At 38.7% G+C, this 26,621-nt stretch overlaps 1 protein-coding gene across 5 annotated transcripts in view; it reads left to right on the plus strand.

The window, feature by feature from the left end:
- Window positions 1-26,621, plus strand: part of SPIRE1 (spire type actin nucleation factor 1) — a 137,197-nt gene that overhangs the window by 38,501 nt on the left and 72,075 nt on the right. For 3 of the 5 annotated variants that reach the window (XR_003253028.1, XM_026063033.1, XM_026063036.1), the window contains exons 2-3: window positions 16,896-16,950; window positions 18,947-19,180. Coding sequence is in view for 4 of the 5 variants with exons in the window: in XM_026063033.1 (XP_025918818.1) it covers window positions 16,924-16,950; window positions 18,947-19,180 (261 nt within the window). In the remaining variant the exon portion in view is untranslated. The remainder of the gene's footprint in view (window positions 1-16,895; window positions 16,951-18,946; window positions 19,181-26,621) is intronic. The other 2 variants (XM_026063035.1, XM_026063034.1) reach the window with 1 other exon arrangement.

The following is a 26,621-nucleotide window of genomic DNA, read 5'->3' on the forward strand; positions in this document are numbered from 1 at the left end:
ATCTTGCATTTTTTTCTGCAGGATTTCCACTTCATTCAGTACACAGAGTAGATACGCTAAACTGAGGATCAGAAGAGTGTTTTTCCATTTTGTTCAGAGTTGTCCTACATTATACTTGCAACATACAAATCAGTTTTCAGAGAAGAGTTGACTCTGGCTATCATAGGCTTTTGTGTTATATTAATCACTGTAACTACAGAAGGCTTTACAAATTTTTTTTTATGAGTCATTTTATTGTACAGATGATCTAATTTTAGGTATCCCATTCTGAATACCTAGGACCTGACTTTCAGAATACTTAATATTACACAGCCCTTCAGAAGTGGAGAGCCCAGCTTTCACTGACTTCAGTTTTGGCACTGATGGTTCAGTACTGCTACTCAGACCTCCAGTGGCAATTCCGGTTTGCAGGAAAAGAGAAGTATACAATTTAGTGACTAACCATACTAAGGACGTGCAGCCAGTGTTGTGGGTATTTTTAAAGCTATACCATGGCCAAATGTTGGAAGATTTTATTAAAGCTAACAAAAGGCATTCCTGAAACAAAGGCCACTGATGCTTCTGTGTATTTTAAGTCACTATTCCAAGCAGTGGGGGTGAAAGTTTTATCAATAAAAAGTTGTCAGAGTTTAGCACAATTTATCTTCTTCTTCCCTTCAGAAAATGAAACAGGGTGAACAATGGATTTAAGAGCATGGGGGTGGAGGACGTATAGGCCAGGCACTTTTGATGTGTTCCTGGTCAGAAGAATCAGATAAAAACTCTTTCCATCTGCAAATATCTGCAAAGGATGAATCAATCTGTGTGGAAAATGGCAGCCGAGCATTGTGCTTTGGTCCTGCTGGACCAACTGGGCAGCTCACAGGGGTCTTGATAAAACAGATGTTTCAGTTTGCTTTTTTCCCCCCTTTCTTCCTTCTTGCTTTCACAAAAGAAAACCTGTGAACTTAAGCATGTGGGAGTTGGGAAATGAGAAAATTAATATTGCCCGTTCAACCACAATACGGACTCTTGTGTGCCCATTACAAGATTTTTGTGCATCATGACCAGACATCCTACTGTCTCAGGATTTACTGTGGTTTTAAAGTTTATACTTCACAACAGTGACCAAAAATCAGTTACTGAAAATATTCTTGCTGAATATTCCTGGTCTGACTGTTCCACCAAAAATAAAATTAATGAAGTAGTTCTGTTGGGTTGCCTTATTGACCTTTGCATGGTTCATGCTATGCCGAAGGCATAGATTACATACGTTTTTCCGTTTGGTTGGTTTTAATTAAATCTGTTTAGTTTTGATAATTAACAGTAAAAGCAAGAGACTCAACAAGTTTTCTTACGCCCTTTACATTTTTAAGAAGTCTCCCATTTTATTCCATTTTGCTTGAAAAAGCTACAAAAAAGATATCTGTGATATCTGAAACTAAAATCAGACATCTAACAATGCCCGTTGGTTTGGGAACTGGAGAGGGAAGGAAAAAAGATAGAGCCAAGCCTTCATTATTAATACAAACTTTCTTTCCCCCCCCCCCCTTTTTTCCTTTCTGACTATTGGAATAGGATACTCAGGAGACAGTAAAGCTTTCTCTTCTCTATTTAACTGCATTTATCTGAACTCTGCCAGAGTTCAAGTTACAGCCAGCTCCAGATATCTGACCTTGACAGCCCAAAGTCCTGCTGAACAGGTGTAGACCACCTGAGATTGCATCTCACAGGCTGGGCATTGTGCAACAGCTACAATTGGGTACTTGTAAAGTAGGTTTGTACATCAATGCTGCTTTGTGAGTCAAGTCCTCATTAGAGTCCTTTATATTCTCTTTTAGTGTAGGTGCAGTCTGGCAAACTGTTCAAGGTGGTGTTGGACAAATGCTGATCTGCTCTGAAGTTATCTCCTCTTTAGAAAACACTCATTTGAGAAAGATCTCTCTGGCAAAGAGCTCTATGATAAAATGGCTTAGAACAATATATCCACTTGTGTTTCCAGTGCCATTTGTTTTTGAGACCATGGATCACAGTTTATTATTGTATTTTCAGGTGCATAACACACTGCTTATCATTTTTTTGCTTTGTTTTTGGATTCCTTTTTTCACAGTGATTCAGCAATGCTTTTTAATGTATGTATGTATGGTTGTATAAGGTGTAATTTACTCTTAAGTACCCTGTTTTCTTGCAGTCCCCCTTTCCTTTCTCACCCCTTACTCTGCCCTCTCAAAAGCTCCCTTCTTCCTAATTGTCTCTGGTATCACCACATGTGCATGATTTCTGAGGGTATAGATCATCTGAGGATTTATTTTCAGGTCTTTTCTGTAGGATGCAGGTTATCTCCAGTGAGGGTTATGTAGATAAAAAATGTAATAGTTCTTGTCTGTGTGGGTTTTTGAACCTATTGAAAAGTCTATAGTATGAAGAAGAGGATTTTGGAAGAGCACAGTGAGTTTATCAACCACTGAGATGGCATTAAAAAATCATATTGTATAGTGTCCAAAGCCATCTGATAGAATTTGTCATGAAGCAAGTGTTCATTAATGTCTGAGAGGCACTGTAAAACAGGCAAAAGAAGTCTTCTTTTCTACCCTGAGGAATTTTGGGGTGGGGGAATATTTTTACTCCACTATGTGTTTTAATCAAGTATGTAATTTTTTATTAGTAGCTCTTTTCATATGCCTCCTTGCCTGCCCTTTTGGGGTTATGAATGTCATGATTTGGTTTTGCAGGGAAGGAAGGACACATTTTGGAAAATTTAGCTTGCAGACACTGTTTGGCTTTCCTTGAGAAGCTGTTGTCCCCCCCATTTGCTGATTGAGAAGTGTTAAGTAATTCAGTATTGGTTGGGAAGAGGGGCTATATTTAGTGGGTCCAAAGAATTCAGAGTCCTTTTGGCCTTCTTGGATGCTTTGTTTTAGGTATTAGAAGATGTAACCCCTTTCTGTTTGTAAAGGCGGCCAAGTCTTGGTGAGTTCCTTCTTCTGCATCACTCCCATTTTACAGTCTTTTCAACAAGCAGGGATGCAGCAGAGAGGAGATAACCACGTTGCATGCTGGATGCTACACAGATGAAAAGAATACTGTACCGGAAGGGTGTGGTTTGGGAGACGGTAATTGCAGTGCCTTAATTATCCACAGGATGCTGTGGATGTTTACTATACATTTCATCCGTATTTCATTATCTGTAGTCTGATTGAAATTGGAACAGCGGTGAGAACTGTCCTAAAACAAGACAAACAGATGTCATCACTAAAGCATACTTGTATGTACACTTGTATTTATTTGTATAAAACAGAAAGTTTACCATTAATGTTAAACTTTCCTTTTTGTTTTAGCTTATTTTACTTAACTCAGAATATCCATTGCCTAGTCTGCATACGATTCTTTTGCATAGTAAGAAGAGACGTTGGTAGAAGGTGCTGCTTTGAATGGCAATATAGGTGTACCTATATTATTTCACCTTTTAATATTCAAAGCTCCAGATTGTATTTTAGATCTGTTACATTATAATTGTTGTCACATTCCTCTGCTAGTTTTACACTGATAATTGCTTGCACAGTTTCATAATGCTGTAGCAGCAAGAAAATATATGCTGTCTTTTTAGAGGACGAAAAATAGACTGTATTTGTTTAGAATATCTGAATTATTGACATTTCTGTTTTTAAAAGAAACTTTAGCTCTTCTGCTTATTCTGTTGGAGTTAAGATACTTTGTAATAATAGTAACTATCCACCCCACAGTTTTCAAGAATTTCCAAAGTTTCCATCTGAACACAAGCCAAAGTACAGGAAAAGAATAGGACAGCACTCTCTGACTTAATTTAAGGCACTCTATAAAAACTAATGAAAGGTTACTTCTTGTACTCCTTCTGTGGGTGGACAAACGCTTGCAAAATAGGACTGGTATTTTCATCTCAAAAAGAATTTCCCCATTCTGTTACTATTTTCACTCTTATTTGAAGGAAAGTATTTGAAAGTGATTTCTGAAGTATATCACCTTATCAAATGTGTGTTCTCTTTCCAGTGTATTTTCTGATTAAGATGAAGGATATAAAATATATTTCTTTCCCATTATGTTACTGATTGTTTTTTTCCAAGATACTGGCTGCTGTTATTCTTTCTCTACTGACTTAATAGTTTTATAGTTATTTTGCAAAGTTTCAGTTGTTCTTTAATCTTACATTAGAATTGTTTATGACCTTTCAGGCTCAACTCAGTCTGTTACGTTAACAAGTAGCATGGTGTAAATCAAGACAGTCGGTACTGAGGACCCAGTGTCCACAAAATGTGTGTCCCACGGCTTTATTTCAGATTAGCTCTAGTGTGACTGAGTGTTCCTCCAGCGATCTGAGTATGTTAGGTGAGCTCCTGGATTTCACCTTGTGTTTTAGCTTCCTCCAGAAGGAACCCCAGTTCGCACTCTTGAGAGCCCTCTGCGATGCAAACCAAAGCTCAGTAAGGGAAGACCAGGAGATTCATTTCCAGAGTGCTTTTCTGATCTGTTAATGTAAATGCTAATGTAGACACTGCAAAGAGGATTATGGCTGTGCTGGTAAGGTTAACAAAAGTCCCATTTTGCCTGAAAACTGAAGTACTGTATTACCCTTTAGTGACTCTGGGTGTTTTACCCAAGCATGTGCTACCTTAGTTTAGCTACCCAAGATAAGTCTGAGACATCGTTCCACATTGTACCACAGCACATTTGTTCATCACAGGAAGGGTAGTAAATGCAGAAGTAGGACTATGAATTTTTATTCTATGCTGCTATAATTTGTGAGCAGGTATGTCTTGATTACCCAGTTATAGAAGAGCAATAAAATATGCTTAGTTATATGTCCAGGTTTTTGAATGCAGTAGCAAAAAAATGTGATTGAGCAAGAAACAATGTWAATGTGGACCTTCAGTAATGAATGCTGCAAATTCTAAATGTTCTTAGCCGACCTGATAGTCTCTTTAAGTTTCCTTTCCTATGTTTAACATTAATGGTTATCGTTGCTTAGAAACCAGTGACAAGTGATCTTTCAGAACAGCCTAGTGTTAACAATAGACCAGGATTTTTAAAACTTTGGAAAAAAGCAAATTAGTCCAACAGAGGATAAACTGGAAGTTTCATAGAAAGATGAGGTACAGTTTTGAGGAAGCAGCTGTAAGTCAGGCCAGAAAGATTAGCTGTAGTCAAATGGCCAGAAAGAGGAATTTGGGCAAATACCATGTATACGTTAAGAATATTAAGTCTTGCCTTCAGCTGAAAATTTCTGAGGAATTATGATAGTCTGTGTCTGTGGAGGCTGCCACCCATCCTGCCTAACACAAATTTTATATAGTGTTCCCATAGGAACAGCAACTACTGAAGCATTTACACACTGTGGCAAGTTTCTCCCTGAAGCCATGATTTCTAGTGAGCAATAATCCACAGTTTTAGCTGTACCTTCTGTAAGAAAAAAAAATCTTTTTTTTCCTGAAATTTCTTTGTATAAATATCTAGGTCAGGACATGCTCTTAAGACACTCTTAAGTAGTTCCATAGGTCAGTCAATTCATGGAAGAAATGTTTTAGCTGGGAGCTGTGTTTAAAATAATTACAAACATTATTCATTACCTCAGTTTGACTGTCTAAAAATAGAGACTTTTCTGGGACAGCCAAAAGCTGGATTCCATTCTGGTAGAATACTTGTTTATTAGCTTAATTAGATGAGGGGAAAGTTGTGTTTCCAATCTGCTTAKTCCTTTGCACCTTGCCTTTGTTAGAATGTCACATATTACTTGCTAGGTAAAAACACTTCTAAGAATAATTGCAAATAATTGCAAATTTGATTTTAAGGATTTTATTTCATTCCGTTTAAAAAAAAAAATCTGAAAGGAAACACTGTATTTGGAGTAATTTACTCCACTTTGAGATCTCTTTCATATAAGTAGAAATCTCTTAGTAATAACTGTTAGTTTGAAATAATGTTAAGATTTGAATTAGTTTTTTTTAGTTTATTGTGTCTTGCTTTTGTTGACTTGGCTAATTTTATATTACTTTAAAATAACCATTTTTTTTTAATTATCTTAACTTTACAAAGCAAGGACTCCTAACTTCTTCCCCTCCCACTCTACCTGTCATAACAAGTATTTGGTTAAAGGCAATGTTCATAGATAAAATTGCAGATTAAGGAAGAAAGTACCTTGTAAAATGTACAAAAGTTGTCAGAGAAAGTAGTATGTTTACACCTAGTATTTTCTCTAAAAATATTAAATAGTTGTGAGAGACGGCCATGCTGTCACTCCATACTGAGGATAATTTTAGCTCTTCCAGTTAGAATATGGACTTTTCTTCTCTCTGTAAGTACAGGTCTGAGGTGTCTGTAGTGCTGTGCTTTCCTTTGGCCTAAAGCCGAAGCTGAAGGATGTGAAGAGCYGGCTGACGGGCAGCCCGACCAGCCCCTGCCCGTGCTCCTCGCAGTCCCGTGCCCGCAGCACCGGCACTGCCTGGAGAGAGGGCTGCATGGTCCACTGGGTCAGGGGCATCATCTGGCTGATTTCATTGGTTTTTCTTTTCTGAGCTGGTCAGGAAAACCAGACCTTTCCCACCCAGGTCAGTTTTCTGATCTGGAAGACCTCATTGCCACCCAAACCCTACTGTTAGCAAAAGGTAGGTGGAAAGGTGAAGGTAACACCTCCCCCCCCCCCAACACTGTTGGGCAAGTAATAGTTATACCGTCACCACTGTGTTCTGTGAAATGGCCTCATTGCTGTTTATCTCACTCTTATTCGAGGTCCCAATACTTGCAAAAGACCGGCCGCCTTTGCGAGGTGTCTACCCCTGCCACCCCCAAGCTAGCATTTGCATTTTTCTGCCTGTTCTGTAGTTTACATGAGAGCTCGCAGCTTAATGGCCTATTGTAAGGCTTAACAGCCTCACTTGACAAAGGAGAAAAATAATCCATGCAAAAGGGTTAATGAGGAGAAAATAAAACCAAATTCTGCCGCTCCGAGCTCTAGAATTTGCAGAAATAAATTTTTCACTGGCATTTGAAATACTGGAGATTTGATTCCCTGGGGGGGTGTTGAGTAGTTGTTCTTTCTATCTGATTTGATGGAAGATCTTTAACTCCTTCGAGATTATTGACTAATATAATGATTTAGTTAAAACTAGGCTTACATTTGTAGTACAATGATAATTTTCTTATGTTTTTAATTTTCCTAGACTTTCGAGGGGTGTTACGAAATAAAAGGAGAAAAGATTCTGTGATGGCATCAAATGGGTGTCTCTTTTATTAAAGGAGGATACCTTTGATTAATTTGTTTCTCTGCTAGACTGGAATGATTTCCCCACTCCAAGGGTAACATTCTCGCAGAGATCCAGCAGAATCCTCCAAAAGAGCTTAATTTAGCCTTCCTTTTGGAATGGACCTTGTGATCGTTACATTGCTTTTCTTTTTTCCCTTCCGGGAACGTGATTTAACTTGCTGGGAACCATCTAAAAAAGAAGCCTTTTTTCAGTTTGTTTTGTCTGAAGAGATCACCAGGTGATTTCTCTTTGAGTTATAATAGAAGCAGTCATGCTGCATATATTACAAAAGCCGTTCACAAAAAAGATATGGGGACTCCATCAAGTGTGTAAAAAAGTTAAAATCTTAAAGGATATTAAAAATAATTAGGGATCCTTAAATAAATTAAGGATCGAAATCTAAAGCCACATTGTCCAAAATCATTAAAAATATATTTTGCCATATTTTCCTGTTTCTTAAGCTGTAAAACATTCATTCTCTAGGGTGTAGACAGATAGATATAATTACATTGATGTAGCAGAATGAAGGGATGATGCTGTCAGAATTTATTTTCTGTAAAGGTTAGAGCAATCTGATGTTATGATGTTAGTAGCTATTTTCTCTGGCTACCTGTGCTATTTATATTTAAATAAATCACTGTTATGTTTTACTTTATATTTTCAAAGGAAAGTAGTTTAATGTGTTGCATTGCACTCAGCTGATAAGCCTAACTGTTAGCCTCAGGCATGTGTTTTTCTTCATTTTTCGTTCTCCTAGTTTATAGGGAACAAAAATTACAGGGAAAACAGAGTGATTAGAGGGACTTCCAGCTGAGCTTAAGTCTTTGTGTGTGACATGCAGACATATAATTTAGACTTGCACAGCACTTTTCATCCAAAGCTTTCAAAACGGGTCAATATCCTCATATATAACAGGTGGTGAAACTGTTACATGAGAGGGGAAATGGCTAGTCTGAGGTCTCACAAGGAATAAGCAGTTAGGAAGATGACCTTCGGTTCCACACGTTTCTTACATTTGGAAATGCCTCAAATACTATTGACACAGGACGTAATGCCTGTATTGTAGAATGGGGTTAGGAAGGTCGGTTTGACTTATTTTACTGGAGAATTTAGATGCATAAGGATAAGACTAAATTTAGGTTTTGAATTCTTTGGTTGGTATGTGTTAAGAAAATTGGGTAGGCAACTATAGTCTGACTTGGAGGTGCTCTGATGACACTTACCTAGAAATTATAAACTGTGAATTGTAGATGATATTTTACAGAAAAATATAGGTGATGTCTTCAAAATCAGGAACTCRCCACAGCACTAACATCTCACTTTCTCTTTCCAGGTAGGGATCACATTCTGCCAGGCAGGTATATGCTCCCCGTCTGCCTGAACTCAGGTGGTTTTTTTGTTTGTTGTTGTCTTTGTTTTTTTGCAACCAAGAGGGGAACCATCAAGGAGCTACTTGTGAATCCTTGATCCAAGGATGAATTGTATAGGACCATGTCAGAGATGTCCTGTAGTGATCCTGTGCACGTGCTAGATCGCTCTGCCCTGGTGTTCCCCCTTCCCCTTTTACCCTGRTACACATCTTTCTGCTTTTCCTTGTGCTAAGGATGTCAGTATGACTAGTGCAGGAACTGACTTCCTCACATCCATTAACAAGGACTCAGCACAGAAGAACTTTGAGATTGGCTCTTTTAGGCCTAATTCGATGTGACACTCACGTTTTCCAAGTGGTGCAAAATGCACTGAATAGCCCAGAGAATTTGGCCATGTATTTTGAGGCAGTAAGTCTTGTTAATTGGTATGCATACACCCCTTTTTACTTTAGCTTTTTTGTTGTTCCCAAGTATATGTGCAGCTAACATAGATGCAAATATTTGAATGAAGCCCACTCCCACCAAGGCCTGGATATTTAATAACTTGGCTGCTACCTAAGCAGCTAAATAAATGATCTAGATATCTTTACTGTATTAGAAGGGTCAAGTTCTGAGTGTTGTAGAAAATCTGCCTGTATGATGTAGGTGTCTACAGGGAGCATGAGTTATGTATGTTTTGATTTTTTTTTTTTAATCTGAACACAAAATGCAAATAGAATTTTTGGGAATAGCATAACATTTCTGAACTGTGATTGTAAGAAAATCTATGTTTTCGTCACTCTGCTAGAATTCATGGATAGTATCTTTATTGACAAAGAGCAGTAAAACAATGTTCAGCAGTTTGTAACTCAGGAATATGGCTGTTCTGTTAGGGATAATAAGCTGTTATAGTTCAGCAGTTACAGATGATTTAGGGAGATGACAGGTACTGGAATATCTTGTGCTGCAGTATTTCATGCTTGAGGTTATAAACTCTATGTTTGCTATATCAATAATTTTAGTTGTGATAGAGGTATTTTTTGATATGTATTTCTTTTGTGGGGGACTTGTTCAGAATGAACAGTGAAGGAGATACAAAAATGCATGTGTCATTTTGAAAATGGATTCTCTGGGGTTTTTCTACCCAAAGAGCAAGTGGTAAACTCTCTTCTAAGGCTTGGCCTCTTCTGTTTTCTCTTTTGGTTTAGAGTAAATCAGCCTTCCATACATATTATTGTATCTGAATTTCAGACCCCAAAAGTAATGTCAGGCTTATTATTATTATGTCTTTATGAGTAGATAACTTGTCAACAGTGCCTAGTGGCGCTTTCTTGAATTATTGTAGCAAATGCCAGTCTTTCCCATAAGGCCACAGTGAGATCTCCAAGGTAATTGTGCAGTAACTCCTTTAACTCATTACTGAAATGTTTTATGTTCACTCAGGCATTCAGGCTTGGAGAAGTATTTGTTTGAACACCAGTGACTCAAACGCTTGTATCGGGTGTTGCTGCTTGTTGGGAAGTGGACATGGAAGAACATTCATAAAATTAGGAGCTTTGCAGCGTCTTGGTCAGCCTGCAGTGCAGGGTTTGTGTGACAGAGTTACAGAGCTCATACGTGACCTAGACAGAGTAGCTCTCTGGCACATTAGTAGCTCCTCAGACTATCGTGATAATCGATGTGCAAATTCACATATTCCATGATCAGGTCATGTCCTTAGTGCCAACCTCATGCATGTTTCCTTGTGTATCTGACTAACAAAAAAACTCTCAGCAAGAGTCTAAGTTTTTAGCTTGCTTGTTCCCAGACCATCTCTGCAAATTCGCATTAGTTTCTTTAGGAAATAAATGACGTGTCTGAGTACGGCTGAGTGCTCTTCCCCAACATAGTGGAGGTAGCTAAGCACAGTAAGTCTTGGGTTGCTATGTAAAAAAAAAAGTCGGTATCCCATAGATTTCTCCTCTAAAGTTTCTCCTTCAGCATGGATGAAAAGGGCAACTTCCATATCAATGGTTATTTGATTCCCCATCAATGTTCAGTAGTTCTAAGACAAGCAGCATTACACTTGTGAGTTTTGTGTATCACTATTGTGTATGTTAGTCACCACAAAGCAGCACACTGCTTTAGCCTTCTTTTGTGCCACATAACTTAAAAATGAAGCTGTTGCATTTGTTATGTTTTGGCTTATTTCTTAACATTGTTGAGCTTAGGCTAATCAAATCTTAACATTACAAAAGTTTGGCTGATTGGAAAGAAGGCTGTTCAGCAGACAAAAGACCACATTTGTTCAGGAATGGAAGAAAAGGGATTTTAGGGAAGCTATAGTTAAACCAGGAAACATGTTGTGTTCCCAGCTCTGTGTGAACTTGTTCAGATGCTTAATCTGTCTTTGTTAAATTTGTCATCAGTGAAATGCAGGAAATGCATATGTAACTCTGAGAAATACTGTGAAACCAATGTAACTTTTGTAAAGAGAGCCACTGATAGAAAGCTTGTGTGACATACATGCAAATGTAATGCTTTAATTAATCAAGAATTTGTGTTTAAAAGAGTAGCTTTCATTGTACGGTTATTTGGTTTACTTGGCTTTTGTAGTTGTTAATTTGGGGGGAAATAGGTGTGAGAAAGTTCTTGAGTCACAGGAGGAGAAATGATTTACACTGCAGCAGATGTTTACTCACTTTAATTTTTGGATTAATTAAACAAGGGCCAAGCCCGTACCGGACAACTGCAGTAGATAACAGAAATCTCTGTGGGAAGGCTAAAAAGTTAGTACAAATCGACTTTTTGTGTGGATTAGCTGAACTCTGTAGAAATTTTGAGTAAAAGTGGCATTGATTTTTGTATTGCTTCATGACCAAAGTAAATTGAACTGAATCAAAGCTAAGTGTTTTCAAGCAAGATTAGTTTATTTGGATTATCCTCCTTCTATAGATCCTCTCTTACGCTATAGGCAGACATGTAGTAACAGCCAAATTTAGACCAGTCACCCATGAATTCTGAAGATTAGAGATGCTGAGCTAATTTCACTTTTGTTTATACCAGTTTTACTTGAGCTGGTAACTTGCCATCTCTTTATTAGAAAACCTTTTGCTCTGGTTAAATTGGTACTCTTTGTAATATAGACAAGGCTTTATTCAAAAGTCTGATATGACAAATGTCATTTTCTGCCAGTTGCAGCAATTGACTCCCTGGAATTTCTGTGTCTTGGTATAATTTTGGTAGTCAGTTAAATTCTTTGCTTTCTTTTGGTTTASTCAGGGAGTTCACCTCATTACTTTCTGAATAAAAAGTTTATACTTCATTATTATTTAAAAAGGAAAAAAATCCCTTTGTTTGGACCTGACTTTATTTAATAAACTCGGGAATACTGAAGGGGTATATGTGCAGAAAAGAATAATAATTTCTTTGGATAGATAGATACAATATTAGGTGATTCAGATGTGATAATACTATCTTTAGGTTCATCAGCTTAGTCCTTGTCCTAAACTTTTCTAAAAGATTACACCTTATGTGTATGAAGTATTACTCTGAAGAATAATGGCATATTTATGTCTTCATTTTACATGAAAAGGGAATTAGGACAGAAGTTTGTAACATGGTCTGATTTTGTATCTCTAACTTAAAATAAAAAACATAGATTCTCTTGATATTTCCGAATGGCATTTCCATAGTCCTTAGGGCTTTCACTAACTTAATTTTGGCTTACTTAGTTTGGAAGCTGCTAAGATTGTGAATGAAGGCTTTGTGGAAATTGTCTTTATAGACTATGATACTAAAATGCTTCAAAAAACCCAAGACAGACACCACATCTAAAATTCTAGGTAGGTAGTCTGTTTTAAGACAATTTTCAGACTATTTTAAGCCTGCTGTAGGGAAATGTAACAACATACCCATTCTGCCTATTTGTTTCAGCAAATATATCCCAACCTGAGAATTCTTAATATAATTACCATCTCTGCCATTCACTTAAATGTGATCAGGATCAAGGCCTTAGTATGACCTGTATTTAAAACTGTGATATGTATAGAGGTGTATTTAAGAACATTTGTATGACTTTCACCATCTGTGTTACTTAATTATTGCACATCATTCTTTTGCTGGAGCTTCAGGTTTTACTAGAGTTTCCAGTCAAATCAGGGAATTTAATTTTTTTTTTTTTTCTCTGGGGATGAACTGTCACTTTGGAGAAATTCCTTCAGGATGGAGAAATGCCTTAAATAAAAGAGTAACTATTTGCCTAATCTTGTGGATTATAACATGTGAACAAAACCTGAAAGAAAAATGACAATTACATTTTTTTCCAGTGTTCTAATGCAGCAGATAAAATATAATGGACTGATATAATGGAATAAATTCTGCATTCATTTATGCTAATATATGACAGTTTTCCTTAGATAATCTCCATAGTCAAACCTGAACAAAAACATGTTTATAATTGTCAGAACCTTTGAATAAGTCGGAGAGAGTTATATTACATTTGAGCCTTAATAAACTTACAGTTAAATGACTGTCATTTTTTTAGAAGCAACTGAATCCAAGAACATTTAACTGCTTTAATTTTTACATATTCATGGAGGAGGGGGGAGGACCAAAAAAATGGCTAGCATCCCCTTTGTAAGTTTTAAGCTGGTTCTGTGTCTTTGATCAGGAGTTCTTCCATTGAATCTGTTTACTGTATACCTGAATAACAAAAAATACTCAGTCAGCAGGTCTTTGCACCCATGCTGTGCATTCACAGACCCACGCATATAAAATTATTTTGGATATCCTGCATATGACAGAGAAGTTCTCATAACTCTGAATGTATCTAAAACAGACTGAATCATGTAAAAGGAGTATATCTCATTTCCTTTCATGTTTCTTTTCTGTTAGACACTGCATATTGTGATTTTTTTTTTTTTGCTTTGCTTTGCTTTTTTTACTACTTTACATTAAATACCAAGGCACATTATATTGCAGAAGGCGGTATCTCTCTATTTCAGTAACAAACCAACACCACCCAAAAGTTAAATAATCCTGTATCTTATGTCTATATTCTTTTGAAATGACTAATTCATCTGATTCGTTGGAAATACTCTGAATCCTTGCTGCTCAACTGGAAGCGGTTGAAAGTTTTCGCCTTTCTTGTTCGACAGTCTGTTGCAAGTTGCTCTAATTTAGTGAAGGTCATATTTAAATTTAGCAATGTCCCTGGCTATTAAAATGTGGGTAATGCTATCCTGTTGCCACCAGGGAATGTTGTGGTAAAAACTACATTAATATACCTGAGGTACGCAGTGACAGCAATGAATCTCTTATAACAACCTAGTTAGACATACTTTTCCATGAGTTACTCTTGAGAGTTATGTAGGACATCTAATGATGAGGTAAATAAACAAACAGTATGCTTTAGTTTATCCTAACAGCCATACTCGTTCACCCTTCCTAAAAATGCTATATTTTCACTTACAGAATTAGATACTTAAGAAACAAGCAATCTACTTTGTTAGAAATAAGCAGGTCAATAGCCTGCTCACTCTGATGGGAGATGAGAAGTTGGTTTGACGTAGCATTTTGACATGCCTACCTTTGCAATTGTATTTACAGACTTTCCTTACAAACGCTTGTGCATGTTTTCTCCTAATGCTCAATAGGAAACGTAAGGCGCCTGCTTGCTGAACTGAGAGGTGTCTGTGGGTCGGTTTGCGCTGCGTGTTCCAACACCAGCAGCGCAGCGTGGGGCTGCTGGCAGGTTAATTCGAAGGCAGCAGCAGGACAGGTTAGTCTGTGCAGACTGACTAAATGCCGCCTAAGACCAGGGTTAGTGGTGGAGTTGGTGACCGAAAAGAGCTCTGCCTCAATGAGCCATGTGGCTGACGCCAGCTCCCAGTTCTCCGCAGTCTCACCGTAAGGCAGAGTTATTCCCTTTTGTRAAGTATATTGGAGACTTGTTGGTAGGGAATTTCAGCATTTAAAAAAATACTCACAGTAGAATTTTTTTATCAAGTTTTTTGTCACAATTCTTAAAAGCCAGTGCAGTAGTAATGCTAATATTGTTGTGCCTGGTTGCCATATTCGAGGTCCCTATGGGGAGGTTCAAAGCTGGTTGACTCACCTTAGCAGCCAGAGCTTTAGGACTTCTTTAATCCTGGTTTGGGGATACAACACCTGGGCGGCTTTTGGGGGAAGGGAGAACTCTAGGGAGGGAGAGGAATTTGAGCCRAAGAAAAGCTCTTTTCTGTTGGAAGTACAGGCCTGTCTTTAGACTTTGTTGCTTGGCTTGAAAATTAAAGCAGCCCTAAGAAGGGCTGCAAGCTTAGACAGTGCCCTACTGCGCGTGCGGCGAGCGTGGAGGAGCTGCACGCGGGCGCTGCCAGGCACATCCAGGCTCCGAGAGGCACAGAAATACATATGTTGGGGGGGGGGTTGTGTGTGTGTGAGGGATTATCCTCTGAAATGAAGAACAAAGTACGTGATGCACCGTCATTTCATTTGAAACTTTTACAAGTCTCAAGCACATTTGGTTCCATAAAAAAAGGCTGTGTGTTTGAAGAGTTTTTAAGGGTGTTAAAGGGGGAATTTTTATTGAAAGAACATAACTTCTGTCCTATAAAAGACCTGGAAAAACTAATGAACCTGTTTTCAAGCAGCACATGTTGCTGTACTGGAGGAAAATAGCCAGAAGGCCAAGCTGCGTTCTGTGCTTGCTTATGAAACTCCTCTGAATGGTTGGGGGCTGGCTTTGCTGCGCGTGTGGAAGGAGGGCGAGGATGTTGTTTTTACGTGACGTCTAAAGTCAGAGTGTTCTGGTGAAGTCTCTCAAACTTGAGTGCAACTTGTTACAAAAGAATAGTATAACATGAGTACAGACGGTGCAGGAGCTTAAAGCATGCTCGCTTTGGCTTTTTTTGGTCCCAAGCCATGACTTTCAAAAGAACTTGGTAAGACGGTGTAATAATGCAGGCTGCCTGCTTTATTTTTTTAAGGTGTTCAGCCTCTGACTGAGTCATAGAGATCAGGTCCTCTGCCAAAATTGCAATCGGCCAGGAACAAATGAGCTCTAAAATTCAACTTATTATTAATTTTTTAATCTGAATCAAGTGGTATCATTTACCTTTAGTAGTGCAGTTGTTTCAATGTTATGTAGTTGTTTTGCTGTGCCAGTATACAACTGTCTGGTTTAAAATCGAGCCTTGCTAAGGCCCTTCCTATCCTTTTTTTCCTACTATACCTCTGATGTTTTCACAGGTATCATTCAGGGTTGTTTCAGCAGTTGTCGCTTGTTGGGTGCTAGGAGTATTTATTTTATATTAAATTAACAAAAATAAAATATGAAACCAGTGATTTTTTTTTAATAATGAATACTTTGAAAAAATAAGTTGTATTCCCTGATTATCCAGTTCAATAAACCGCATACTTATCAATTCATCCGTTCAACTGTGAAAAGGTTTCCCTTTTTTTGTTCGTATTTGATTGTCTTACAGGCAAAATGACAGCAGTGAGCCTAACTTGGTGTATTAAATTTCTGGTTATATAGACACAGAAGTTTCACTGGTGCAAAGCTGTATCAGTGTTTTTGTCAATGTGAACAAGCGTTGATGGGTCTATGACTTTTATTTGGTATTTGTGTGGCACTGTGYGGTTTTACAAGCTCCTTGGTAAACCACTATTACTGAAAGTGCTAAATGTTTTCAGTTTTCATGGAAGTCACAGCGAAGCTGCTCGGGTAAGATGCTGGCTGCTTTGTTTCTCAGCAAGGTGAATCCCTCATACTGACAGGCCCTGCACAAATGTGGTTTTGATCGTGACTCCTAGATAAGGAGCTGAAAGACTGAAATAGAGTTTGGAGTTGATGCTGTTTCAGGCTTTTGCGTTGTACCAGCTTAGCATGTATTACGAAATCTGGTCACAGTGCATAAAAACGCACAAGCCATGTTCCTGAACTGAAAGGGCCCTAGTGCTGGTACATCAAAGGAAGCAGCAGCTGTCATCCAGTTTTAGCCATGCTGCTTTTGAATGCCTTAATCCTGTTCCCAAACAGAAAAGGACAGAGTGCACTTTCTTTGCCCTCTCCTCTATTTTTTGATGCATTTTTTCTAGCAAAATCCAGAATCTGTCGTCAGCAGCCCCCACAGTACGGCACAAGAAATTATATTTTCATTACATCTAATTTAGGCATTTCAGTCCTTCTCACCTATGCTAAACTTTTTCATTTTTTTGAAATAACATTAGAAATTACTTACCTTGTGTTTACTCCTAAGTGTTTAAAAATATCAAAACAATTATTCAGCTGGTTTTCATTTTCATTTAGGTCTACTGCATGTTGGAATTACCTTGGGATGCTTTGGTCCCTTTCAGTTGCTGAGGTGCTGTGTCTTGAGATTGCACTAAGAATCTGAGTTACAAGAAACATACACGAATGCGAATAAAATATATTTATTTTATGTAATTTTCACTTATACAGATTTTTTATAACAATACAAGTTTTCCAAGACAGTTATTCCAAAATAGCTTCTCTGAGAGGCAGACCAGATAGCAGAAACAGAAACATAAGGATAGCTGTAACACGTCAAGCTTAAGGCCTATATAGCATAGTGTCCTGTCTCCAGCATGGCTAGGAGCAGATGTCTGGGGAGGAGTATGAGAACTGAGCAAACGTGCCGTGGTATTTCCCTAGTATACTTTATTGTCTTGCTGCAATTTTCCAAGCCAGAAGCTGGGGTTTTTTTAGTAAATAAACTGAGACAGATTTTTCTTCATTAATTTGCCCATTCACTTTTCTGAACTGCATTTTAAGAATATTTTCTGAATATATATAAACACATTTCAAGAGAATAATATATAAAAATGATTTATATTTAATCCAGTTATCAAAATTATTGGAAATAAATGATAGGTTATTTTTATTTATTAGTTTGTTTCTTTGTTTAACCATTGTATTGCAAAGTGAATTTGCACTGCAAAGTGATCTCAATGACATATACAAATGTAAAGCTGTCAGACTGCAGATAGTACATGAAATTTTCTGTCTAGGTAAATTACATGATATAATTTTAAGTCTTTGATAACCTCCAACCTTTCAGACTAAAAATAGTGCACTGAAATTAGCTGCTGGAGAGTCAGATTTAACATTTCAGGATTCCATATATGTTTTCCTATTTACCCAATTAGAATTTCAAAAACATTACATTTCAAGTGTACTGACCAGGATAATACTGAAAGCCAGCCGAGAGAAAATGGCATTTGCTGGCAAAGGTTGGAACATCTAGAAATGCCCTTGTTATTAGCGGTGCTCTGGGAGTTTGCTCATTGGTGTGACACACTAGCCATCGTGACACACGAGAAAGATGAGAGATTAAATGCAATAGCTCCTGTCCTACCTTCGCTGTCAGACAAGGATCTCCCAGCATCTGCATTACCTTATTGTGGTTTACTCTTGCAAACCTCTTTTTCCCTTCCCTCTCCATTAATACCCATTTCCAAACTCCTCAGTTTGAAGAAATGCCATCTCTTAACATCTCCAAAACGCTAGAAGCTTCAGTATTACTAGTAAGGAAAGTAATTAATGCCAAGAAGGGAAATTTCATTTAGCATTTTGGGAAATTCATGACAATTTATTAGTAGCTTACACTGAGTAAAGGATCCCCTGTTTACTTTGCTCTTTACGAAGTATAAAAAAAGAAGCCTTGAATTTGGTGAAAAATCAAGGTACTAGTTCATTACTGATAAATCCAGTTTTTGGTACTCTTCAGTGGCGTGCGTGTGCCTCCACTGGCTGGGTGACAGGCAAAGCTCTCATGGGCTGATGGCCCAACACTCACTGGCATGCCCACAGCTGTGTGCAAACATCTCTCAGGTCAAAGAAGAGATGCAGCTGAAGGCCAGTTTCCAACTATCATTACTATTCGCAGGAGGAAGGAAGCATCTCAAGCTAGTTTATTCTTTCTTGTCTTCTTGCGCCTGACCTTTCCCCTCTCCCTGGAACAAAGAACAGGTCATATGCATGTAATATAGTCTTACAAAATTTGGAGTAATATTATTTCGAGGTTTGTGATTTTAGAAGGAAAAGGAGCAAAATAATGTAAAAGGGTCCTACTTTATTTTTAAATTATTAATTTTTATTTCAACCTTTGAAATAAGAAAACAGTAGGTATGCTATATGACCTACTGTTGCATGGTCTGTGCTGCACTAGCAGTGTACTACTGTAGGTAGTAGAGTGTCACTTTTTCCCTTTAATTTTGACGTTTATCATTCTTTCAATTGCTAAGTTTGTTACACAAACACCAGAAAAGGGTGTTCCTAGATTAACCTATTTGTCCATTTAAATGGTATTAACAAGTATTTCTTTTTCACTTTTACAGGTCATTGAATCACTGGGGATTATTATATACAAAGCCCTGGACTATGGTTTGAAGGACAATGAAGAGCGGGAATTAAGTCCTCCACTGGAGCAGCTTATTGATCACATGACTAATACCTCAGAAACAGATGGGAGTAAAGATGAGGGATATGATGCTCTGGATGAAGGAGTGGAGGATGACGATGATGAAAAAGAGGAAGTTGAGGCCATTCGTTCCTACAAAGATGTCATGAAGGTACAGTAGTGGGCGGCTTGATATCATACTTCACTATTTGTATCAATAAGAAAATCAGCTCTGTTTTCTGTGTTGTTTTCCAACATGATACTGCGTGTATGGTAAGTCATCTTCCTTCTGTACGGTTCGTTTGCAACAATGACATGCTATAGTATTTCATCTTTGACCGTGAACAACAGAAAGTACATGATCAACTTTATCGTAGGATATACCATTAATATTACATTCTGCTTTCATCTGAGCACTGGATATTGAGCTTCCAGTATATCATTTGTTGAATTCTTCTGAGTACACCTGGATAGTTTACGGGCTGTTTCAAGTAATTCACCTTTTCATTACTGCAGTATTGCTTTAATTATTCCTTATCAGTTTCTTCCTTTGCCTTCTTCCTCTACTGAAGCAAAGGACTGCTTAAAGAGTAGCTTAATTGTATGGAGTGAGTCAGAATAGAGTATTTCATTAATGATTGTTATGATTGCAGTTCTTGACCTGAGTTGTGAGATTTGGAAATACGGCTTATGAATTCTAATTGCAACGGGTTCTGTAATATTATCTGGGCTACTGTGGACAATCATTTAAAAGTATTTAATCCTCTATTTTCTATAGAGTAGTCTTCAATAACAATTATAAAGCCCAGTGAGCTTTCTGTAGTAGAGACACATCCATAGCATGGATTTTGACAAAATTTGTATAATTGGTTTACCCCATAAATAATCTGAGAGTTTAATACAGGTTGGAAAATTATATGTTAACTTGTGCCTGTGGATTGAACACTGTGTACTGCTTGTTTTAAGTGCAAGTGATATTCAAGGACTAGAATCTTAGTGCAAGTGTCACAGAAATTGGAGGTAAGGGTGGAGGCTGAGCCTAAAGCAGAACATCCTGGACACCACAAGCTGCAGACACAAAACCCACTCTCCAAGACCCAACTAAAACCTGCCACTTCTGTTGGGTTGACAGTAAAGAGGAAAGCTCTTAGGAGATTTAAATGGGAGTAAAATTGGTTTGAGATGCTTTCGTATATGTAACTAACTTCTGGTGTTGTTTGGGAAAGTGTCAATGAGTGCCACTGCTCATAAACCTGGTTAAAATTCATGAGTACATTCCCATTTGCCTTTCTTCTGGTGAACTCACATCCCCTAACTTCTGCTTTTCCCCATGACAGGGCTCTGTTTGCTTTCTCATAATTCCGCTTGCCATCCAGTGCACTGGCTCATCTATGCGTGTATGTGTGTGCTGTCTCCCTCTCTCCTGCCCAAAGCATCTTCTTTCATCCCTGCATCATCAGTAATGCTGCATACTTAATGCCTTCATTTTTCCTTTCTCCCTCAGAGAAGCAGTAGGGGTTAGAGGGGGAAACAACCGAAGCTGCTTTTGCTCCCCTGTGATGGGAAAGGCCTGGCTGGATGTCGTTCTCGCCCCTTTGAACCCTGCCGCTCCCAGCCTTTCTGAGTCAGTGCCCTCAGAGGGGCAAGGACCGGAGATGACTTTCCTCTCTCCTCCCTCTGCCACTCCCTCTTGCATGGTCATCTTCCTCAGAAATGGCCATCAGGAGCAAAGGCAAGAAGCACCCTCCTGAACCGCTGTGAGAGCCCTTCAGAGCAGCCCAGCCTTATGTCCAGGGTGGTTACTGTAGAGGATAGGTGCAATATATCCTTTCTTCCTCCCCTTCAGCAAAAAAAAAAACATGAACTGGTGGGACAATCCAAGTTGGACCATTAGAGGAAGCTTCTCTTAGTGAAGGGGCAGAAGAGATGTTCATATACACAGAGCTGAGCCCAGTGGTTTGTTGAGGTGATTATTTCAAAAGTTCTTTATTCAGTTTCTGGAAACAACATAAGTCTGGAGAACTTCTCTGAAATCCTTTAGTTGCACTGGTATGCTTCCTTGAAACATAAAAAGATTCAGTCAGACTTCAGCTGTTAAGGCTGTTGAATGGTGCCCTTCTGGTTATGCTTTGTTAATAGGTATCTGCTAGTGTAAGATACCTTCATGTTTATGTGTTTTAAAATGAATTTCTTATCTTTTATCATTTTTTGCCATTAATTTCTTATTGTTATGGAAATGTACTGCTTTTGTGACTTCACCCAAATGATCTGAACTTTAGCTGTCAGTTCTACGTCACCCTAACTTTTACTCCCAGATCACTTGGAATTCTGTTGTTGTTGCTTCTCTCTAATTTATTGGCTGCAGGATTAACTCTGTGACTTGCCTTTATTACCTAGTCTGCATCACTGCATATGTTCTGCTATATTTTTGACATTAGTGTGGATTTGTGAGATTCTTTTTTCTTGACTTCATACCTTTTCATAGTTAAGACCATGTTTTGGATGTGGCATAACATTTTTTTTTTTTCCTCCAGTGGTAAATTATATTGCAGGCTACACCCTTATTTACCCAATGACTGTTTCACAACAGTAGTGTGTGATCTTGTGACCATGAGGCTTGATTATTGTAATTCCCTCTTGGCAAGACTCGCTGTGAAGCTTTCTACTCTGCAGTTTGTAGTGAATGCTGAAGCAGGTTTGCTTGTTGAATTGAGCAACTCTAATTCTTGCCTACCCTGCATTCCCTAAATTGCAAGCTTGAAAAATGGTAGAGATGGGCTGTATGCTACTCCCATTGATTTTTAAGGTTTTTTACTGTATAGTCTCTGGTACAGACATGGTTTCATCCTTGAAACGTGATTAAATGTTTCATCCTTCTCCTTAAGAGTTTCATTGTTGTGTCCAAGGTCTGTCTGCGACTAAGACTGAGTTTTTCACCGTGGATCGCTAATGTGGGTGAGCCTATTTTGTGATTAAAACATAAAGATAGATAAGATCCTTGTCAGGTTTTACTGCAACACAAAGTGGACAAGGTCAGTCCTGAACCCTGACTTGGAAAATTCTGAGTAATGTGGTGGATGTCAGTTCCCAAGAATTGGGAAAAGGGTGAATGCCAAGTTCTGCCAAGATCAGTGCTGCCAAAACTCCTGTTCAGAGAAGACACAGACAAGCTTTTGTGCTGCTGCTCTGTATACTTGGCTGATTTGGCTTTTGATCTCCTTGGCAGGACCAACGCGCTACACAGACTTTATCTACTATTTTTAAAAATGTATCTGTGAAGAGTGGAGGTGTTGTGTGCCAGATGCTGAAGTTCTATAGACTGTATTTCAGACATGACAGCGTCAGTGCAAATGAAGAGGGAAATAGAGACAGTAAGGGTTGGATGTCTTCGGAGAGATGTTTTCCTTATTTGCTTCCCTGCCCCTTCTTCCGCAGTATGTACACAAAAGAGAGGTGGTACCTATACACATATAGTACAGGAAATCTGAACATCTTGGGAGTGCCAAACCTACTATGCACATGTGCAGGGACAGAAATGTACATACACAGTAGGCCCAAAGGGTCTGGAAAGCATCAGGTTTACAGCACATGTACAGCCTGGTAAGTCCTGGGTCAACAGAGGATATATGCACAGTAGGTCTGGCATGCCAGGAAGTGTTCGGCTTGCTAAGGGTGTGTAGAGTCCTGTCATGTGGCCCCTTTATCATGGCATGTGGCCCTCCCTGATACTGAAACAAGATGATGTAGTTTATCAACCTCTTCCAGAGAATGCTCAAACCATAATTTCACTCCTAATCTTAAAATTATCTCAGCCCTTATCTGACAGATCTTTGCAGTCTGATTGTTTAAGCCAGCCCTTTTCATGTTGACCCAGAGGCTCTTTCTAAGCCACAGTTCATCAACATCTGCTGGCCCAAACGCTGACCCTAAACCCAATTCTAATATTATCCTTTATTCTAGGTCAGCAGCTTCTTCTAGTCCCAGATACAAATAAAGCAATATGGCCCTTATTAGCCCCTTTGATAYCAGGTTTTATTCTGTGCTGGTATTTGCTGGGCTGAACTGTGTGGCCCTAGCTCTAGCCCTGTCATTTCTTCCAGCTTTAAACATCGTCATAGCCAAATGGCTGCTGCCACTACCAGCCCTTAGCTTAGCTCTTCTGCAGAATGGAAGCATTTTGTCAGTAATATCTGCAAGTCATGACACTAACCCCTATTCTGACCAGAGACTTCGTTACTTCCTCTGCTAAACTTCCTTTTTCTAAACTGCAGACCTCATAGAAGATATCTAAGGAGTCAGTGGTCTTCCTGAACCATGAACTTATGTTTCCTATCAGCCTGAACCTTAACTAAACTCAGTTCTTACAGGAAGCTTACCTATAGCTGAGCTGCACCTTCTTGTCCCAGAGACAAATACAGGCATGTAGCCCCCTGGTAGCTCAGTGGCCTCTGGTCCCAGGCATTACCTACGTGTTTGCTTTTGTGCAGTGCAATAATAACCATAGTCAATTCTGACCAAATATTAGCTATCATACAAATACCGCTTCACAAATTATATTGATAAATTAGTAAATCTCCATGCTGACCTTTTAATTTGTATGAAAATTAATATTTTCAGAGCAGCATGTGCATTATTGCATTATTTCACTATAACAAATGTAAATAAGGTTATAGTTTTTAACAGTTTGATTAGCAGATATTTGAGTTTGTGCTTTGCTCATAAGCAAAGAGGAAGAATAAATGATTCTGTCAGAACATGTATCAGATACTTTAATCATTCTTTAGGCACTGGGCAATAAGAAAGTTGCAAATTTAGGTGACTCATCTTTTAGTAGTTCAAGGATATGACTAACTTCATTCAGCTGGAAGGAACTGACATTTACAGTGGTGATACTGATCTGCTTGTGTTTTGTTTTCAGTACTCCGATAGTAGTAAAGATCAACTATCCATGGAATGTGTAGATTTATAGAGAAAAGAAGAATATGTCCTGTTGCCATGTAATTATGGGTGGGATGAGATGATCTACATTTAGATCTACGGGTTTTGGAAGCTTCCTTCTGAGTCTGAGGCTAGCTCTGGACGTACATTATAATCATATGTATGTTATGACCCCATATAAGTGTAATATGGGAGCCTGTCAGAGAGGAACCTGAAAATGCAGTTAAAAACAAGACTAAATATTTATTTGTGAAAGGTGGTTAAGGAGTTCATTTTACTGGAATTCCAAGGCCCATAATTTTGCCTAGTTCATGAGGTTAAATTAGTAAGATGCAGTTTTCTGAAAATGCAATTCTGTTTAAGGCTGAATTGACTTATATGAGCCCGGAAAACAGCATTTACCCTTCATTTCAAAACAAGCAACTTCTATCTGCAACGTACCATGTAACTGCCTCAGAAGCTGGTGAAGGATTTGGCAGCTTACTGAGATGGTAACTAATGCCCCAAATGTTGTCAGCTCATTTTTTATTGGAAAGGAATACAACAACGTTGGGCATTTTCACTTTTTCACTTTTTCACTGTGAGGGTGACAGAGCACTGGAACAGGTTGCCCAGAGAGGTTGTGGAGTCTCCTTCTCTGGAGATATTCAAAACGCGCCTGGATGCGATCCTGTGCAATGTGCTCTAGGTGACCCTGCTTGAGCAGGGGGGTTGGACTAGATGATCTCCAGAGGTCCCTTCCAACCTCAGCGATTCTGTGATTCTGTGATTTGTGAAAATCATTTCACTCAACAAGGATAACAGGTGATCAGTTTGTTTCCCTTGAGTCCTTGTTCTTAGCATACTCAAGTGTCGCATGCTGGTCTTTATTTTGGTGGATCTGGTTTTAGAAAAAGGCAGTGTATCTCTTCACACGTTGTTGGGGGGAAAAGCTGAAATTACAGTGGGTTGCAGTCCTCCACTTTTCTGACCATGATACTTGAGCCTGATTTGTGGCCTGATAGAAAATTAAGCATCTTTTGTCTCTGGGTCTTTCGTTCTGTGTACAGACCTTGTGTCTGAGACCCTTTTTTAGCCTTGGGAAACCTCCTATTCCAACTGTTTGGGTCCCTAAAAGTGCCAATATCTAGTTTTCATATCTCTAAGTTTGTGGGGGATGCTCCTCTTTGGCTACTCCTTTTTGCAGTTTAACCCTTTGGGAACTATAAGCTAGAAAGAAACACGAAGACTTCCCAAAATGATTTTGTGAACACACTCCCATGTGTTCATACTGGTGTGAGGGAGCTCCCCCAGCTGGATCCCCTCGGGGAGCTTGGGCCTTCGACGCTGGACCTGCACAAGGTTGACCTGATCCAGTAGGGGCTCCTTTTGGCACTACGTGTTCTCTCTCCATGTTGCATCGCAGCAGTGGGACTCTGAGTCCAGCTGTGTGAAGTCCCAGGGACCAGTGTTCATCTCCTGTACTCTGTGGCTTAAAAACATTCCTTCCTGGGCTTCCCTCTCCTGAAGTGTGCTGATTAAGGGTCCACTTTTTTGTGTCTACCGCCCTGTGTCTTCAGACAGGCACAAAGACGTTGTGAGGGTCCTGGAAAAACAATTACTCAGATTGGGTTAACAAAGGAACATATAGATGTAGACAAAATAAGAACCACACGCTGGTATTTTCCTATTCCTTCACCATTCTTTGAGCTAACTCAGAGTTGTCTTAGAAGTGTAGCAAACCTGCTGTTCTTCTCTTGCCCAAGCCTTGTGCATACTGGCTATTCATTCAAATATAGTGCGTTTCTTTTGCTGTGCTGTCACTCGAGGTGGGATCCATGTCTCCTATATTTAGTCAAAGCAAAAAGTTACTTTTTAACTCCATCAGTTCCATAATGTGTTTTGCTGTGTGGCTCCACAAGCATTTGTGCAGATGCAACGGAAGGACTGCCTGAGTAAGCTGCTGCGGACTGAGTCATGAAAGGCGTCAGTGTTTTGAAGCTTTGGTAATATGCAGGCCCAAGGAGCTGAAAATAAAATATGCAAAATAAAGCAGAAGTCTCCCTCTATGTGTCCGAGTCTCCATAATGTATAAGCAATATCTAAAAGTTGTCTTTTTAAAATAGAATTATTAATGATAAAATATGGTTTTGATATGGAGGGCCTTATAAACAGCTGTGGAACAAGTAGATTTGTGACAACTGAGAACTCTGCAAGTGAAAGATAGGTAGAAGAGGAGGTAATTTTTTACTGTGTTCAACTTTTATTTTCAGAGTTTATTCTGGTTTTGCTTAGATCCACATTATACCAAATGCACTTGAGGAGAAGCTCTACTAATGACCTTGGTCTTTCCATTAAAAAACAATGGTCTGGGGTTTTCTGCTTTTTTATTTTGCTTTATTTTCATATAGAACAGTGGAAACATCCCTTCCATCAGTGTGGGCTCAGGTAGATTGGTATGTCTTATTCCAGGCTGGGAGACAAAAACAAATCACCTTTTCTATGCCTCCCCTTTATGCCTTATAGCAATACATCTACATTGTTTAAAAAATTCTGTACCCATAATTCACATAATTATACTGGTATAACCTGTCTAAAATCTAAAATAGTCTGAGGAATCCAAGGAGTCATCCAACAAAAACAGGAAACAGATTGGGTATTCAGATTTTTTTTTTATATGGATTGGTTAGAATACT

Source organism: Apteryx rowi, unplaced genomic scaffold (assembly GCF_003343035.1).
Source record: "Apteryx rowi isolate R43461 unplaced genomic scaffold, aptRow1 scaffold_199, whole genome shotgun sequence".
NCBI lineage: Eukaryota > Metazoa > Chordata > Aves > Apterygiformes > Apterygidae > Apteryx > Apteryx rowi.